This window comes from Capra hircus, chromosome 19 (assembly GCF_001704415.2).
Source record: "Capra hircus breed San Clemente chromosome 19, ASM170441v1, whole genome shotgun sequence".
NCBI lineage: Eukaryota > Metazoa > Chordata > Mammalia > Artiodactyla > Bovidae > Capra > Capra hircus.
This window is the reverse complement of record NC_030826.1, coordinates 10,468,350-10,487,368: the sequence shown is the minus strand read 5'-3', so window position 1 is coordinate 10,487,368 and position 19,019 is coordinate 10,468,350. Positions and strand designations below refer to the sequence as shown.

General features: G+C 40.7%; 1 protein-coding gene across 2 annotated transcripts in view; it reads right to left on the bottom strand.

Moving 5' to 3' along the window:
• Positions 1-18,940, bottom strand: part of RPS6KB1 (ribosomal protein S6 kinase B1) — a 41,113-nt gene extending 22,173 nt beyond the window's left edge. Inside the window, exons 1-5 of one of the 2 annotated variants that reach the window (XM_018063570.1) lie at positions 18,800-18,885; positions 18,156-18,276; positions 11,218-11,267; positions 10,097-10,217; positions 8,492-8,560 (exon numbers count right to left, since the gene is read on the bottom strand). In XM_018063570.1, coding sequence (XP_017919059.1) covers positions 8,492-8,560; positions 10,097-10,217; positions 11,218-11,249 — 222 coding nt within the window. In that variant the 5' untranslated portion in view covers positions 11,250-11,267; positions 18,156-18,276; positions 18,800-18,885. 2 annotated transcript variants of the gene reach the window in all.

Here is a 19,019-nt window from a genome sequence, read left to right as displayed (position 1 = left end):
CAATATTAAAGTTCCCAAATGTGATAATTACCCTGTGGTTATGTATGAAAATGCCCTATTCTTAAGAGATACATACTAGAGATTTTAAAGGCCAAGTGCCATATCTGCAAATAACTTTCAATATGCATAGCAAAAAAATAAAAACTTGGAATATACATATGTGTACATACAGAGAGAGGAGAGATAAAGGGAGCGGCAGACCAAGAAAATATGGCAAAGTTAACAACTGGTGATCACTGTACTATTCTTGCAACTCTGCAAAGTTTGAAAAACTTCAAAGGTGTTATTTTTTAACTGTTCAGGAGGTTTGAATTACAGAAGTGAAGGGAGTGTAGTTTCAAAATGCTGTGGTCAATAGCTCCAGTGCAACAGAGAGGATTGAGGATGAGTTAAGGAAAGACTCGATAAGAGACAGAAATGGTATGGACCTAACAGAAGCAGAAGTTATTAAGAAGAGGTGGCAAGAATACACGAAAGAACTGTACAAAAAAGATCTTCACGACCAAGATAATCATGATGGTGTGATCACTCACCTAGAGCCAGACATCCTGGAATGTGAAGTCAAGTGGGCCTTAGAAAGCGTCACTATGAACAAAGCTAGTGGAGGTGATGGAATTCCAGTTGAGCTATTTCAAATCCTCAAAGATGATGCTGTGAAAGTGCTGCACTCAATACGCCAGCAAATTTGGAAAACTCAGCAGTGGACACAGGACTGGAAAAGGTCAGTTTTCATTCCAATCCCAAAGAAAGGCAATGCCAAAGAATGCTCAAACTACCACACAATTGCACACATCTCACACACTAGTAAAATAATGCTCAAAATTCTCCAAGCCAGGCTTCAGCAATATGTGAACCGTGAACTTCCAGATGCTGAAGCTGGTTTTAGAAAAGGCAGAGGAACCAGAGATCAAATTGCCAACATCCGCTGGATCATCGAAAAAGCAAGAGAGTTCCAGAAAAACATCTATTTCTGCTTTATTGACTATGCCAAAGCCTTTGACTGTGTGGATCACAATAAACTGTGGAAAATTCTGAGAGAGACGGGAATACCAGACCACCTGGCCTGCCTCGAGAAACCCACATGCAGGTCAGGAAGCAACAGTTAGAACTGTACGTGGAACAACACACTGGTTCCAAATAGGAAAAGGAGTACGTCAAGGCTGTATACTGTCACCCTGCTAATTTAACTTATATGCAGAGTACATCATGAGAAACGCTGGGCTGGAAGAAGCACAAGCTGGAATCAAGATTGCCGGAGAAATATCAATAACCTCAGAAATGCAGATGACACCACCCTTATGGCAGAAAGTGAAGAGGAACTAAAAAGCCTCTTGATGAAAGTGGAGAGTGAAAAAGTTGGCTTAAGATCATGGCATCTGGTCCCATCACTTCATGGGAAACAGATGGGGAAACAGTGGAAACAGTGTCAGACTTTATTTTGGGGGGCTCCAAAATCACTGCAGATGGTGATTGCAGCCATGAAATTAAAAGACACTTATTCCTTGGAAGAAAAGTTATGACCAACCTAGATAGCATATTCAAAAGCAGAGACATTACTTTGCCAACAAAGGTCCGTCTAGTCAAGGCTATGGTTTTTCTAGTAGTCATGTATGGATGTGAGAGTTGGGACTGTGAAGAAAGCTGAGCGCCGAAGAATTGATGCTTTTGAAGTGTGGTGTTGGAGAAGACTCTTGAGAGTCCCTTGGACTGCAAGGAGATCCAACCAGTCCATTCTAAAGGAGATCAGTCCTGGGTGTTCATTGGAAGGAATGATGCTAAAGCTGAAACTCCAATACTTTGGCCACCTCATGCAAAGAGTTGACTCACTGGAAAAGACTCTGATGCTGGGAGGGATTGGGGGCAGGAGGAGAAGGGGACGACAGAGGATGAGATGGCTGGATGGCATCATCAACTCGATGGACATGAGTTTGAATGAACTCTGGGAGTTGGTGATGGACAGGGAGGCCTGGCATGCTGCAATTCATGGGGTTGCAAAGAGTCGGACATGACTGAGCGACTGAACTGAACTGAAGGAAAGACTACTGGATCCAGCAATTAGATCCCTGGTGACAAAGGGAAAAAGAGTTTCATCAAAATAGTAGAGTGTGAGTTCAAAACATAGTGAGTAAAAAAGACAGTAAGAAATGACTTAAGAAATTAGTCTATGAACAGCAGAGACCGGAAGCTATGATAGACTTTGAGTGAAGAAAGGATTTATTTTCTAAATATGGCAAAGACATGAATATAAACAGAGAATGGAGTCAGGATAGAGGATGGAGAAAGAGCGAGAAGTGACAAAGAAAAGACCCTAAACAGGCAGAAAGAGAGGGGATCCAAACATAAAAGAGAGGGTCTGGCCTTGGAAAAGAAGAACACATCTCCCACTAAGCCTGGAGAGAGTGAAGTAAAGACAGGTGAAAATGCAGACAACACGGCATTAGGGCAAGAAAGGTGAAGGGAATCACATCCGACAGCCTCAGTTAGGAAGAGAGGCAGTTTGCTAAAAAAGACCAGCGGGACTGACAGTAAAGGCTCTACTAGCTGGAGAGGATGAAGGGGCTGGCTAGGAACCTTTGATGGGTACGGAGGGTCTACGTGAGTTGGGGACTATGAATTTTCCCAGTAGCAATTTAACGTTTGTGTGATTTCTGCCAGTGACGTTCAATAACTGAGATACAGGAATAAAGGAGTATTAACAAACTGATTAGAGCGTTCTGTAGGATAAGGTCAACCAGGGATAGCAGGTGACTGAGAGCATGTTGATTAGGCTAGATCAGGTACAAGGCGAAATTAAAAAGGGACTAAGAACTTGAAGGAAAAGAACAGAAAGGTCAAAACACCAAAGGGCCAAAGACCAGGCACTATAGGAATAAAGAAGTGAGAATGCTGTTGTTCTATTATAGCCCAGTGTTTCAGAAGAGGACGATACAACTATGGGGCCTGGCGATGTGAAATGGACCAGGTGAACGCTGATGGCTCTGGGATCAATGAGGAATTAGAAGGCTAGGCAACTGATTACTTATTTAATACAAGGACATAGAAGACACCCAGGAAAATAAGACTTGGGGCGGGGGGGAACAACTGATAAACACTAAGAAATTAGTATAAGCTTAATCCTCAAAGTGGGAAGGTTTCGACTACAGTAGAAATTATAAAGATAAGCTTATCAGTTCTTCCCTTGAATTACACAGTAAGCAGAGTGAGAGCAGAGATTACATTCGTCTCAAGTGCTAAACCCTAGTCTCTAGCAAAATGCCTGGCACACTACAGATTCTCAGCTGGTTCAATAAAAGAACGAATGGAAGAAACATGACCAATCTGTGAGCTACAAGCCTTTGGCCAAAGGTTCTAAAATTTACAATGTGAGCTGAACGAATGACATGGGCAATAATATTTTGCTTCCAGAGTGTACATTTTTGATGTAACTGGTAGGACAGAGAGAGAGTTGTTGGAAACAGCCTATTCCTCAACATTCTACCCTTCCCATAACGAGTAAACAAGCCCAGGAGAACTAATCAATCCAGATGGATAATTTAGATGTAAGCAACTCATTTAAGACAAGGAAACATCTGGTTTATGATTTTATCTTTAAGGTTAGAAAGAGGTAAATTTTTACCACATACTCAGGCCAAGAGGGTTAGTACTCTCTGCTTCCAGGGATAACAAAATAAAAAGAAAAAACTCAAAGGGAGAACACAGCTATCTTTACCTAAGGATTTAGGAATTAAAACCTTAGACCCTAGCCTGTTTTCAGGAACAGCAAGGAATGAATGAGACAGTGTGTGATTCTCTAGCCAGGCTTAGGGAAAGAAAAACCAAACAGTGAGAACGCATGGTAACTAAGCAAGAGAAGAGGCAAAGCAAGTTAGGTCTTTGATGCCTGGGCACAAAAAGGAACCCTCACAAATAGCAGCAGTCAAGTCTATGGACTTCCCAATATATTAATCACACCCACTTACCATCAGTAGGGGAGGAAAAAAAAACCCTCTTCTTTCCATTAAAGATATCTGTGCCAGACACAAGATATAATTATGACTAATTTTGCTCAGCCCTGATTATCAGGTGTTCATAAACAACATATCAAAAGGAATGGATTATTCTAAGAAACCTGACCAGTACTTCTTTCAGCACTGCAAGAACAAGTATTATTTATACTGTCTCCAATTTTAGACTTAAAATACTTAATAGATAAAAAATCCATAATCTCATATGATTCCAAGGAGAAAGCCAGAGAGCAGATTAATTCTGGCTTACTGATGCAGAAACTGGAGTTGAAAATACCTAAACTGCTTCTGTAAGACAATCACCAATAAAGTTGTGGTGACAGTAGTTTTCCTCAGTTTTTAAATTAAGAAGTCATTTGTACTGCTTAAGTAAAAATCAGGGGAAAGAGGATGATATATAAACACTATGTTTTTTTTTAAAAGTCATCTTCATTGTCTTAATATCGTTTTCTACTAAGATTTTAAGACAGTGAGATCTTTTTGGAACTCAATCCCAAACCAAAAGAACAAGAAATCAAACATACACAATCCAAGGTTAATAAAACAAAGAAACACACGTAACTCTGCATCTCAAAAGGTGAAAACGGAGTGAGGATAAAGCAGTTGTGAATAACTTAGTATCCTGGGATATGAGCAAACTTAAATGCCTGGAAAGAGACATAACTCAAAAAACGTTGAATCCATCTGTAAAGCCCTGAACAGTTAGTGTTAGTCACTCAGTTCTGTCTGACTCTTTGTGACCCCATCAGTCTCCTCTATCCATGGAATTTTATAGGCAAGAATACTGGCAGTGGGTAGCCATTCCCTTCTTCAGAGGATTTTCCAGACCCAGGGATCTAACCTGGGTCTCCTGCACTGCAAGCAGATTCTTTACCACCTGACCCACCAAGCAGCTCTGCTGCTGCTGCTGCTGCTAAGTCACTTCAGTCGTGTCCGACTGTGTGTGACCCCATAGACGGCAGTGTTCAAAAATTAGAAGTAAAAATAACAGAAAAGAAAAGGAAAAAAATATGGAATCATTAAGGACTACAGAAGGCAGAAGGTGGAGGGCTGAAAACAGGCGGATTATCTGAAAGTCTCTGTAAGGAAGAGATAGATCAGCAAGATTTCCATATCTATAGTAACCAGCCAGGAACTACCACTTGGAGAGATGCAGTCTCCAGAAAAAAAAAAAAAAGTGAAGGATCAGAAACAGAGTAGAGTGCTGAAGTAAAAACCTGACTTTGTTACTCAGCCATAACAAAGACCAAAACAATGCTATCTGCAGCAACATGGATGGACCTAGATATTACCATATTTAAGCAAAGTAAGTCAGAAAGAGAAAGACAAAATACCATAAGATATCACTTACATAAACTAAAATACGACAAGTAAACCTATCTACAAAACAGAAATAGATGCACAAAGCAAATACACTTGCGGCTGGGGTTGGGGAAGGTAGAGGTAAGGTTTGGGCGTTTGGGATAAGCAGATGCAAGCTAGTACACAGAGGCTGGATAAACAGCAAAGACCTACCATATAGCATAGGGAACTATAATAAATGTCATGTGATAAACCATAATGGATGAAAAAGAATATGCATTTGTAAGTGAATCGCTCTGCTGTGCAGCAGAAATGAACATAACATTGTAAAGCAACTATAAATCAATAAAGTTAAAAACAAAACAAACGTGATTTCACTAAAAATCTGATGTTGAAAGGTGAGATCTCCATCTCCTGTCTGTCATCCAGCCCCAGAATGCTTTTTCTAGGCAAAACAATAAAGGATCTTTCCCAGCACAAATTGATCCATATCAGAAAAAAGACCTTTAGACACTGACGTTTAGAAGTTCTTAGTCAACTGCCAGCTAATCTCATGACTGCACACTGGAGAAGGCTACACATTACACAGTTTCTGATCCGCTTCTCAGATTTCCACTCTTCAAGGACACCAGACATCTAAAGAGGGGCCCTAACATGGCAACAAAACACTAAATCAAAGTCAAAGAAGATAGGGACTTAGAAAAGAGACACGCCCATGAAACAAAAGAATATTTCAAAGAATTTATAATTAAAATGTCTCAGAGGAATAAAAGAAGATACTGTACTCATAAAATAGATAGGTATAAAAAGAAAAAAAACAACAAAAAGAGCTTTGGGGAATTACAAATATGAGTTTTTAAAAAAACCAGTAAGGGAATTCCTTGGTGGTCCAGGGATTAAGACTCTGTACTTGCACTGCCAGGGGCCTGGACTGGATCCCTGGTTGGGCAACTATTAATGAAATCCCACAAGCCATACAGCAAAGCCAAATAAATACACTAAATTTTAAAAATGATTAGAAAATAGATTTCTAGAAAAACCTCAGAAAGTAAACAAAAAGATAAAGAAATGGACAAGCGGAAAGGAAAGAAAAACAGATGATCATTCTAGGAGGTCTAACACCCAAGTAAATGCAATTCTAAGAGAAGAAAACAACCAGGGAAAATTATCAAAGAGATCATAAAAGAAAATTCCCTGGAGCTAAAAGACTGAAAACTTTTAAGACTGAAACAGTAAAAATAAATAATAAGAATCAAAATAAGAAACATCACTGCAAAAATGTGGAATATCAAATTCCCCTTCATTCAGTTTCTCAGGAAATCACCAGTAAATGGTCACCAAAGCAAGGGAACAGGACACAAACTAAGAAAAAGGAAAATCTGGGATCTAAGAAACAAAGGATTCAATGCTGACGGAGTCGGGAGGATCTGAAGGATTGTAGCGGAGGGGAAGTCAGGAGGGTCTGAAGGATTGTAGCGGAGGGGAAGTCAGGAGGGTCTGAAGGACTGTAACGGAGGGCAACTCAGGAGGGTCTGAAGGACTGTAGTGAAGGGGAAGTCAGGAGGGTCTGAAGGACTGTAGTGAAGGGGAAGTCAGAGGGTCTGAAGGACTGTAGTGAAGGGGAAGTCAGGAGGATCTGAAGGATTGTAGCGGAGGGGAAGTCAGGAGGGTCTGAAGGATTGTAGTGAAGGGGAAGTCAGGAGGGTCTGAAGGATTGTAGTGAAGGGGAAGTCAGGAGGGTCTGAAGGATTGTAGCGGAGGGGAAGTCAGGAGGGTCTGAAGGACTGTAGTGGAGGGGAAGTCAGGAGGGTCTGAAGGACTGTAGTGAAGGGGAAGTCAGGAGGATCTGAAGGATTGTAGTGAAGGGGAAGTCAGGAGGGTCTGAAGGACTGTAGTGAAGTGGAAGTCAGGAGGGTCTGAAGGACTGTAGCGGAGGGGAAGTCAGGAGGGTCTGAAGGACTGTAGTGAAGGGGAAGTCAGGAGGGTCTGAAGGACTGTAGTGAAGGGGAAGTCAGGAGGATCTGAAGGATTGTAGCGGAGGGGAAGTCAGGAGGGTCTGAAGGACTGTAGTGAAGGGGAAGTCAGGAGGGTCTGAAGGACTGTAGTGAAGGGGAAGTCAGAGGGTCTGAAGGACTGTAGTGAAGGGGAAGTCAGGAGGATCTGAAGGATTGTAGCGGAGGGGAAGTCAGGAGGGTCTGAAGGACTGTAGTGAAGGGGAAGTCAGGAGGATCTGAAGGATTGTAGCGGAGGGGAAGTCAGGAGGGTCTGAAGGACTGTAGTGGAGGGGAAGTCAGGAGGATCTGAAGGATTGTAGCGGAGGGGAAGTCAGGAGGGTCTGAAGGATTGTAGCGGAGGGGAAGTCAGGAGGGTCTGAAGGACTGTAGTGAAGGGGAAGTCAGGAGGATCTGAAGGATTGTAGCGGAGGGGAAGTCAGGAGGGTCTGAAGGACTATAGTGGAGGGGAAGTCAGGAGGGTCTGAAGGATTGTAGTGAAGGGGAAGTCAGGAGGGTCTGAAGGATTGTAGTGAAGGGGAAGTCAGGAGGGTCTGAAGGATTGTAGCGGAGGGGAAGTCAGGAGGGTCTGAAGGACTGTAGTGGAGGGGAAGTCAGGAGGGTCTGAAGGACTGTAGTGAAGGGGAAGTCCATAATGACAGGTATGCCGAGAGAATGATCAGCACAGGTGAGCACAGGGGACAGAAGGCTCCTCTGCGATGGCTCCAGGAAAATAAACAGGACTAGTCACTTATCTAGTAAGCGTGATCATACACTGGCCTGAAAGGTGTTTTACAGAGTTGATGGGAGGTTTGCGAAGGCAACAGTAGATCGCAAGAAAATGATGCCAGATGAGGGTGGGAAAAAGGAAGAAAGGAATAAAATAGGAAGTCAATCTGTAATTCTAAAACTACTGAATTAAGTCACAGCAGAACATGCTTAATACTTAGAAATACAGAGACCAGAACAAAGGGCTACAAGAGTTAACCTCGGAGGGGAACTGAAGCAATCTCCTCTGCACCCTCACCAAGTAACCAAGCAGAATAAGACAGGAGTAAGAATGATAAAATGTATCCCACATTCCAAGAGGACTTATAATCGTGGTAGAAATACAATTTTTAACTGAGAATTTTAGACCAAAATATAGATTTTATAGCAATTAAGAATATAGTTGAGGGGGAGGAGAGAAATCACCTTTTTAAGCACCTTCATGGCAAATATTTTCCCGGTATTTGCTCCTGTTACTTTTCGTACTTGAAAAACCTGGATGAAAAATAAAAGTCTGTGTTATTAAAAGCTAAACTATGTTAAGCCACAGTCCCTTAATTCCTAAGTAAACGAAGCAAATGATATAGCAGTCTATATTCTTACAGAAACTAGCACCATCAAGGACTGTGTACAAAAATGATGAGCTAAAAGAGCCAGACTACATTCAAGATCTAGTAGTGTGCTTAATCACTCAGTCGTGTCGGATTCTTTGCGACCCCAGGGACTGTAGCCCACCTGGCTTCTCTGTCCTTGGGGATTCTCCAGGCAAGAATACTGGAGTGGGTTGCCATGCTCTCCTCCAGGGGATCTTCCCAACCCAGGGCTCCCACATTGCAGGCAAATTCTTTACTGTCTGAGCCACCAGAGAAGCCCAAGAAAACCAGAGTGGGTAGCGTGTCCCTTTAGGGGATCTTTACTTCCCAGGGATCGAACTGGGTTCTCCTGCATTGAAGGAGGATTCTTGGCCAGCTGAGCTACCTAGAAGTCCTTAGTAGTGAAAGCTGTCCTACAACACAGAACCTTCTTGTTTATTCTGCTGACATCTGGTGGCAAAGTTGGTCATTACCATCTAATAACAAGCACTCCATGTTACTTTATAAAATCCAAATTTGCATAGAAAAAACTATAATCATGTTTCCTAGACACACAGAAATTATAAAATAGCTCATAAATTTTCAGAGATGCTTCACATATAACTATTTAATACTATTTGACAGGAATTACTTATGCCTTAAAATGATTAGCCATAATATCCTTTCATGCAACAGCTAAAATATGAGATTCACAGCGCATGTGTTACACATTCACGATGATTAAAACATATGAGAATGTGTCCTGAAGCCTAAGAATAAACTACAAATGCCATGTTTTGTAAAAATGAACACTACACAATAGCATAAATAGTTCTCAAGCTTAATCTTAACTACTAACATGTTACCCAAACTCTGTCGTTTGAAAAAGAATGGCAAACGGAATGTCCAAATTTTCTTGAACAGAACACTCAAAGGTGAGGTCTTAAATTAGAAAGCTTTGGGCAAACTATGAAACCAAGAGATGTTCTTCATTTTTCTTCTCCTCTCCTAAATTCTTCAACTTCCCTAACTCTATTGCTGTGAATACTGCAAGTCAAAGAAAATCAATTTAGATTAAGGTCTCAGTAATAGATACCAACCTAATGTGCCATGCCTCTTGAAAGTAAGGAGTAGCTTGTTTTTTAAAAGAATACCTACAGTCAGTACCATTTAGCAAAAGGAAGGAATGAATCCTCTAGTAACAGACACTCCCTAGCCCAGCTGCCTATTTATTTATTCTACAAATATTGACTGAGTGCCCACAAAGTGCTGGGCTTTTATGTGAACGGTGGTTTAAGAGGAGCAGAGCTTCTATACATTGCTCAAATAATATAGCGTTAAATGATCCTGCCCTTTGCTGAGAGCTTACAAAGACTGAAGAAGACAGCTGGGAACAGGGTGTAAGCATTAATCTACCCAAGACAGACAAAAACAGCTCTCATTTTAAAATACTTCCTACCTTTCCATAGCCCCCTTTACCAAGTACTCGAAGTAGCTCAAAACATTCTGGTCTGATTTTTTCTGGCCCTCTGTTCACACTAGTTTCTGAGATTTCAAATTTCTCACAATGCTCCATGCCACTGGGGAGAAAAGCAAAACCAAAAGTAAGTTTGCGAAAAGTTAAATTACCTTCAGCATACTGTTAGAATGAGAATTATACTCCAGTTAAGTAAAAGGAAAAAAGTACATGACAGCAAATTTAGTATCTGTGCTCTAAGTTAACTAATGATTCGATGACATGGTCAAGATTAGGGTGGCTTGAGAACTGTCTGCTGATCTGCTTGTTTACAGAATGTGCTACTGATTATTGATTTTCATAAGCATCAAGTATTCCCAAACTAAGATGAATTAGAACAAATTTAGTAAGCTGACAAAGGAAAAAAGTCTGCTAGTTATTCAAATTTAGTTTATTCAAAATGTCTGAGATTAGATATTATCCAACTGTATTTGGCAACGTCAGCAGAAAATCTAAGCATTTTCTGAATGTACCCAATCAGTTCAAGTTTTCAGCTAAAAATTCTTGTTAATAAATTATAACCATGCATCTTTCCATATATACTTAATTTAAAGGTTCCAAAAAGGGTGGCAATTTATCTGTCCTTAAAATGCTTTCTATGAGTGATCTTAGTTTCCCCACAATCCAAGGCTTTTTACTTGAAGGTGGGATACAGAGCAGATTAAAAAACTATTCAACTAATGAAGCTTTCCCAGAATGACACAAGAATGCACAAATCTCTGTTTAGATGATGCATTACAAGCAAAACAAGAAGCAATTGATTTGGGGAGCATTTCTAAAATTTTTATTGTTCAGTAGGAAAAGGTAGTTCTCCATATTAAACTAATAAAAATCTTTTACACAAGTCAGACTCATATTCAGAATACTCCGAATTTTAATAATCTTCTTCTCAAAATCCATACATGAAGGATACGTTTTCATATTGGTGCCAAGTTCAGTAAACCAAGTCTCTGTATGACTATATACGTAAGAATAGGTTATTAAAATCACATGATGGCTGTAAACTGGAGCTGATATAAAATTAAAAAGAGACAGCACAGTGAAACCTTTTCAAATATACTTACAGTTCATATGGTCCAACTCCCCCATGGTCCATGCTTTCATTTAACTGACCCTGAAAAATATGTTAAAGTTTTAAAAATAAATAATCCCATAAACAAGAATTTTAAAAATTTAATGCTTCACCCCATTACTGAAGGAAAATGAATGAAAGACATCAGCTTACAAATTCTCTATACTTTATTAACAGGTAAATGTGGTGATGAAAAAAGTAAAGCACACAAACAATATTCAGGGGATTTCACTTTCAATTTTATGTGACAACTAAGCTATAGATGCTACTCAACAATGATCTACAAATAAAACCAGGTGATTTCTCCTTCAAAAATTGCATGTATTAAAAATATGTATTCTATATTTTATTAAACTAAAGGTACCACATTCTGAGTTAATCAAATGACTTATAAAAAGTTATTTTGACATGCTTTTGATAAGACTAACATAATGCTAGAAACCTTATGTAACTGCAACCTAACCAAGCCTAAGTAACCACAACCATTCCAAGATATTGTCATGAATGATATGGCTGATCAAGGCAAAACGGTTAAGCAACACTCTCAAATTGTGCGGAGTCATACTGGCCAAACATTTATTCTGACCATAGTATAAATGAGTGCAAAACTTAATTTAACCCTCTGTACACTAGCAAAATGAACAATTCAAAAATGAAATTAAGATAACTCCATTCACAGTGGCATCAATAGAATAAAATACTTAGAAATAAATTTAACAAAAGAAGTGCAAGGTTCCAATATTTGATAACTCCAAAAACATTGCTGAAAGAAATTTTAAAAGACCTAAATAAATCAAAAGATATTCCATGTTCATGGATCAGACAACTTAAATATTGTTAAGACGGCGATACTAAACAAACTGGTTTCCAGACTCAACTCAATCTTTTAAAAACACCTTGTTCCTTTCTCGCAGAAACTGCCAAGTTTATCCTAAAATTCACTCAGAAAACCAAGGGCGGGAGGTGGGGGTAGGGTGAAAAACAGTCTTGAAAAAGGAGAACAAAGTTGGGGGACTTACATGTCCTGATTTCAAAATGTACTATGAGCAACAGCAATGAATGCAGTGTGGTACTGGCACAAGGACAGAAATATAAATCAATGAAATAGAAATGAGAGCGTAGAATAAACCCTTCCATTTATGGTCAACTGATTTTTGACAAAGATGCTAAGAAAATTCAATGGGAGAGAGACTTGTTTCAATAAATGACAGTTCTGGGCAAATGCATATCCACATGTGAACATTTACTTTGGATCCTTACCTTCACACCATGCGTAAAAATGGATCACAGACCTAAATGTAAGAACTGAAACTATAAACCATAAAATTCTTAGAAGAACTAGGAGAGAGTAAATCTTCACAATCCATAAAATAAGAACATATAAAGAACTTCTACAACTTAATAATAAAAAAAAAATAAGTAACCCACTTAAAAAAAAATAAGTTAGGATCTGAACAGGCATTTCCACAAAGAAGCTAAGTGGCCAAAAGTCACATGAAAGTATGTTCAATATCATTAGCCCTTAGGGAAGTAAAAGCCAAAACTATATTGAGATATCACTTCACATCAACTAGGATAGCTACAATTAAAAACACCAAAAAAAAAAAAACACCCCCAAAACCAAGTTTGGCAAGGATGCAGAGAAATTGTAACCCTCATACACTGCTGGCAGCAATGTAAAACGGTATAACCACTTTGGAAAAGTTAGGCAGCTTCTTCAAAAATTGAACATAGACTTACCATATGATCCAGCCAATCTATTCCTTGGTATCTACCCAAGAGAAATGAAAATAACATGTTCCACAAAGACTCAGGCATAAATGTTCATAGCAGTACTATTTACAATAGCCCCAAAATGGAAACGACTCAAATGAACATCGTTGACACTAACAATGGAATACTGTTTGGCTATAAAAAGGAATTAAATACTGAAATATACTACAACAAAGATGATCCTTAAATCATTAACTTGCGTGAAAGAAGCCAAACACAAAAGGCCACATATTATATAAGTCCACTTATGGACGCTGCAGAAAAGGCAAATTTACAGGCGTGGGAAGCAGGCTAGTGGCTGCTGAGGGCTGGGGATGGCAGTGAGGAGAGACTGCGAGTGGGCCCGGAGTTTCTGTCGAGGGCGACAGAAATGTGCTAAAACTAAATCACAGTGATGGCTGTATAACTCTAAAAATATACTAAAAGTCACTGAACCCTAAAATATAACCTGGCAGCAGAAACTCAGTCATTAGTATTATAAAATATAGCTTTAAAAGTATTCTTAAATACAGTCTGATTATGAACTCTCAATTTCTATCACAGGCTCCAAAAAATTAGAAGTTTTAAAGTTTTTATTAAGAATTTTGGAATAATTCAATAAATTTTAGGTGAACTCATCTTTCTTCAAAGATACCAGTACACAGTCATGATATACAAAGGAAATGGACAGTATTTTTACATAATGAGTGGTCAAATGCGATCTCAAAACAAGTGTTTTAGTCAGAACTTGCTCAGTGTGAACAACTCAGGATGAAGTCTAACACCAAGGATGTATGTCTCATGATTAGACATAGGCAAACAGGGTGGGGGGGGATGTGGTATAAGAGGAAAAAAATACTTGCAGTTTCAACTTGATACAGCTTCTTTTGTGTGGGAGGGGCAGGCAGGGGTGGTTATCATTAAAGGATTTTTTTGGGGGGTCTCTGGGGCTTCATACAATCACCTATGATGACTTGACTTTAAAGACAAAAGGCCAACTTCTATAAAATTGGTATTATATGATTGTTTTATCTTTAATATTCACTTTACTTAATTCTAAATTAAAGACTACAGAGTGATTAACACTGAGCCAGGACTTTGAAGCCACCTAGAAAGAAGCCACATGCCCTGCGGCTATGTTTCACTTCCGGAGTCAGCCAGGCCTGTCTTGCCACCTGCACCTGGGCTTAGACCTTCCTACCGTTACCTCTGGAGCACAAGCATTTTGAGGCACAATTTTTTTTCTGCTACTCAATGGTATCTAGAAGTCCAACACCAGAAACACCAAGCTATTCTACAGGATATACTGATGGTTATCCTTCACAGGAAACTTGATTCAGATTTTTTTCTGCCTTAAGCTTTATGACGCATCTAACGCTTTCTTGTGTATGTGCCACTACAACTGACAAAGTAGAATTCTCCCCATTGCGGCTCAGGGTGAAGAATTCTCCTGCCAATGCAGGAGACGCATGTTCAATCCCTGGATCGGGAAGATCCCCTGGAGGAGAAAACGGCAACCCACTCCCGCAGTTTTATCTGGAGAATTCCATGGACGCAGGAGCCAGGCAGGCTGCAGTCCATGGGGTCACAAAAGAGCTGGACGCAGGACTTAGTGACTAAACAATAAGGTACTATAGAAGGTAACTGTTTCAAACTAGCCCATCAGAATGACTATTTGCAAAGTTTTAAATTAAAATGATATATAAATTCAAGTTAATATGCCTTAAGTCCCAATTTTATAAAAATTTAAATAAACTGTTTAAAAAGTTTTAAATAAATTGTTACAGAATGGGTGAAAAATATCCTTAATCTAAATATTCATTAAATCATTTATCCACTTGCCTGGCTGTTCACAGATATTTCCTTACAAAATAAGGTTCAAAAAAAAAAAAAATAAGGTTCAGTAATCTGGGGGAAAGAAGTAAATCTGGCCTCAAATACTGGGCTATTTAAAAGCACATTACAGTAAGTATCTAATAAAATGCATGTATTGAGATATTAATAATCATGAACATCTAAATACATACTATCTATACAGCACTATTTTTCTTTTTCTTCCAGGTTTTAAAACTTTATTTTTCAAAACACTAAAAATTTTAAAAACTTTTTGCTCAATAAAAACCTACTAATCTGAAATTTGGCAGTAAGTCTCTATTTCAAATTTTTAACTAGCAGAGTAAAAATTTCATGATTTTTTTAAGTTGCATTAACAATTTTCTTTTACTCTTTTAACCTGTGTCTTCACAGAAAGCAGAGGTTTCCAACATTTTCATAATCTAATGAAAATTTCTAAAGGAAAACTTTCCCTTAGTTTCAACTCTGTTCCCAAGTTATATTATCACCAATGAAACAGAAAAACAAAAACCCTTTCAACCACTGGTTTTAATATAGTACTTAAGACTCACTAATTCTCATCTTTTAGTCACTGAAAAATTAACTGTGCCATGTAAATGTATCTATTTACTATAAATACATACATTCACTAACACAGATTCACTCAGTGTAACATACCTAAAAAGTAGGTCTCTCTAGGACTTCCCTGGTGGTCCAGTGGTTAAGAATCGGCCTGCCAATGCAGGGGACACAAGTTCAACCCCTGGCCTGGGAAGATTCCACATGCTACAAGGCAGCTAAGCCCACACGCCACAGCCACCGAAGCCCTTGTGCCCAGACCCCGTGCTCCACAGCTACAGGAGCCATGGCCCCGCAACTAGAGAGCAGCCCCTGCTTTCTGCAGCTAGAGAGAGCCGCACACAGCAACAAAGACCCAGCACGGCCAAAAATTATTAAAAAGGGCGGGCGGTGTATTTCTAAACAGGACCAACGACAAAGAGAAAGAAAGCAAGGAAGGAAAGAAACAAACTACTGTTCTAAAAAGGCAGTACCCCTAGTATAACTGCATTTATTATTATGTCTTTATGTACAGATGAGGGGAAACTTGAATGATTGGTTCCTTGGCAATCAGTTAACACTGACAAGCTCTATTTCCATAAACCAGCTAACTACATAATGTGCCAGGATATTTTGAGAGTACTTGATATACTCTATCTCATATAGTCTTCATTTTATGGAGAAGAAAAAAGTCTTTTTTCTGAGTCTTTAGTCTGAGAGATTAAGCAATTTATTTGAGACCATGCAGTCAGGGAGCATGGCTGGAAGGATCTGAATTCGGTCAGACACACCACAAACAGGTACATTACAAACAAGACTAGTGAATGCAGTGACGAAGCTGGGCAATGAAGCTTACTGAAGTGTGTCAGAAGATACTACCACTAGTTACCTCCGTGGTCTTGGGCAATCATATCCCTGGTTGATGCCTCAGTTTCCTTTCTGTAAAATGAGGATGTGAGGCTACTCTGATATGCACGAATGTTTTAAAAGCTTGTGTACTAAAGGATGGGGGCTTCCCCAGTGACTCAGCGGTAAAGAATCCGCCTGCAATATAGGAGACGCAGAAGACTCGGGTTAGATCCCTGGGTTGGGAAGATCCCCTGAAGGAGGAAATTGGCAAGATTTCTTGCCTGGGAATCCCGTGGACAGAGCAGCCTGGTGTGCTACAGTCCACGGTGTTACAAAGAGTTGGATACGACTGAGCACCTGATGGAGGGACACACTAAAGGATATAAATTCACAAACAGACAGGATTCTAATTATATTATTAGAAATTCACAGTAGTCAGACTTTCTAAGAATCTAAGTTTCTCTCGTTTTTCAGAATTTTAAAACCTATAGAGAAACCTGGATGTCACTGACTCTCCTTGGGTGGCCAACCCAATTCCACTCCAACTCTTTGCTTGTCCACCTTGCATCTCTTAGAATAACACACTCAAAAGAAACATTTTCAACTCCAAAAGCACTGCTATGTTAGATATATTTTGCTGAAGCCTCTTCCTCAAAATCCTCTTTAATTACCTTTGTAATTAAAGCTCCTCTCCCTAGGGTAGTAGTCATATTTCCTTCTGTTTCCTACTTCCACCAATTTCTCTGACCTCCTCTTCCACACCTGCTCAAAATCCTATTTGCCTGTACCCAGCAGAACAAACATTCAAGAGGGGTCCTAGTTCATAGCAAGAATCTTAAAGACGGTATTTTAGTTTCAGCTCATAATAAACCCAAGGTCTGGAAATTTTATCAGTTCAACTGGTGAAGATTTTATTGCTATAAAGCACCCTTATCTTTTCCTCCCCTGCTTCGCTCCCAAGCCACTGCCATATGGAGCCAATATAACTGATGAGAGTATGTTATATGTAATGAAAGTAATCCCATATTTGTTCCATTGAAAGGCCAACTGAAATTCCATATGTAAGCATACTAAAAATATACATCGGGGAATTCCCTAGCGGTCCAGTGGTTAGGATTTGGCACTTTCACTGCCAGGGCCTGGGTTCAATCCCTGGTTGGGGAACTAAGATTCCACTAGCTGTGCTGTGCAGCCACCAAAAAAAAAAAATAGTATATATCTCAATACCCATCTTCCACACTACCCACACTGCCTGATTTCGATTTAGACTCAACTGATAAGAAGAGCATTTCTGTTCTATAAAACCTATTTTCCTAAAGTATTTAAGGTATATAATAGCATCTTCTGTCAACAAGCAGGAAACAACTGACTTGCTAGAGGGAGGAGATAGGGTGGGGGTAAAAAGGGAGGCCCCTTCTGTAGTTAGAGCAAACATCTGACTTAAGTCACAAACCCATGTACTCATCTAGACAATGGAATTTACAACCTAAATTACCATGAGGTTATCACTGATGGTCATTTGCCCCAGAATCAGTGATTTAACATGACAACACTATTTGTGAACGTCAGGTACAACTTGTGATTTTGCAATAAATTTATCCTGAATAAAGAATAACTAAGACAGCAAAGGTAAAAACGAACTATGCATTTAGGAAAAACAATTCTAAATTTAGCACCCTAAATTACAGCAAGGAAAGCCCTCACACCACCATTCACAAGTCTCAGTTCAAGCAATTTATTTTTGGCAAGCCAAATCACAGCTGTCAACGTTGGTTTTTTTCCACCCCAAAATTACATCAAGTATTTCGGAAAAAAATATAGACATCTACAACTAAGGGAAAAGTAAGTTACAAATGCCGTGTGTCGTTATAAATTATTTTTAAGTCACACGGAAGGGGTTTTTTAAATTAAAAAAAAAAAAAAAGCAAACAAACAAACCCTGGAAGATGCAGCAGAGCCCCCTTGCTCCCGAAATAAAACTCCTGGTGGCTGTAACTGCAGCGGCAGCGCTACTCCCGACAGAAGTTTTCAGCTGTCACTTCTAACAGCTGAGCGCTTCCTAGGAGAGAAGCGACAGGCCGAGAAGAGAGGTGGTTGTGGGACGTCTGAAGATGCAACACTTGAGATCTTACAGTCGAAGGGACACCCTTCCGCGCTTCACCTGCACTTAAGGGACACCCAGCAAACGCAGTCCCCCTCCCCCCCGCACACGCACACGCTTGCAGCACGCGCGCCCCGCACACTCAGGTCCCGGGGCTCCGAGCAAGTCCTCCGCGCGCGCCTGTCCCCGTCCCCTCCACGGGCTGCTCCCGGCTGCGCTCATCCGGGGCGAGGGGTGCGACCTGCACCTGCAAGCCCAGCAGCGGCCTCACACCTGAGGGCCAGGTCCTCCCCGCCCGCTGCCCCGCTCCGGGCCGCGCGGCGCCTCGGCTCCTCCTGGATCTCCAGGAACGACTCGCGCCCCCCACCCCCGGGTCTCCGCGCCCTCGGACGCGCCGGGCTTTCCCGGGCCCGCGCCGCCGCCCCGGCCCTGTCACCTCGGGCGCCCCCCCCACCCCACCCCCGGGGACCCCGGGCCTCACCCCCTCCTCCAGCTCATCCTCAGAGCCCGCGTCCTCCGGCTGGTCCAGGTCTATGTCAAACACCCCTGCCATGTCCTCAGCTTCCCTGTCTCGGAAGTCCGGCGCTGGGTAGAAACCGTCCCGCCTCCGTCGTCGCCTCATGGGCCCGGACCCGCCGCAGCCACCGCCGCCGCTGCCGCCATCACCGGCCGCTGGGGCTCAGTGCGTCTGCGCCTAGGCC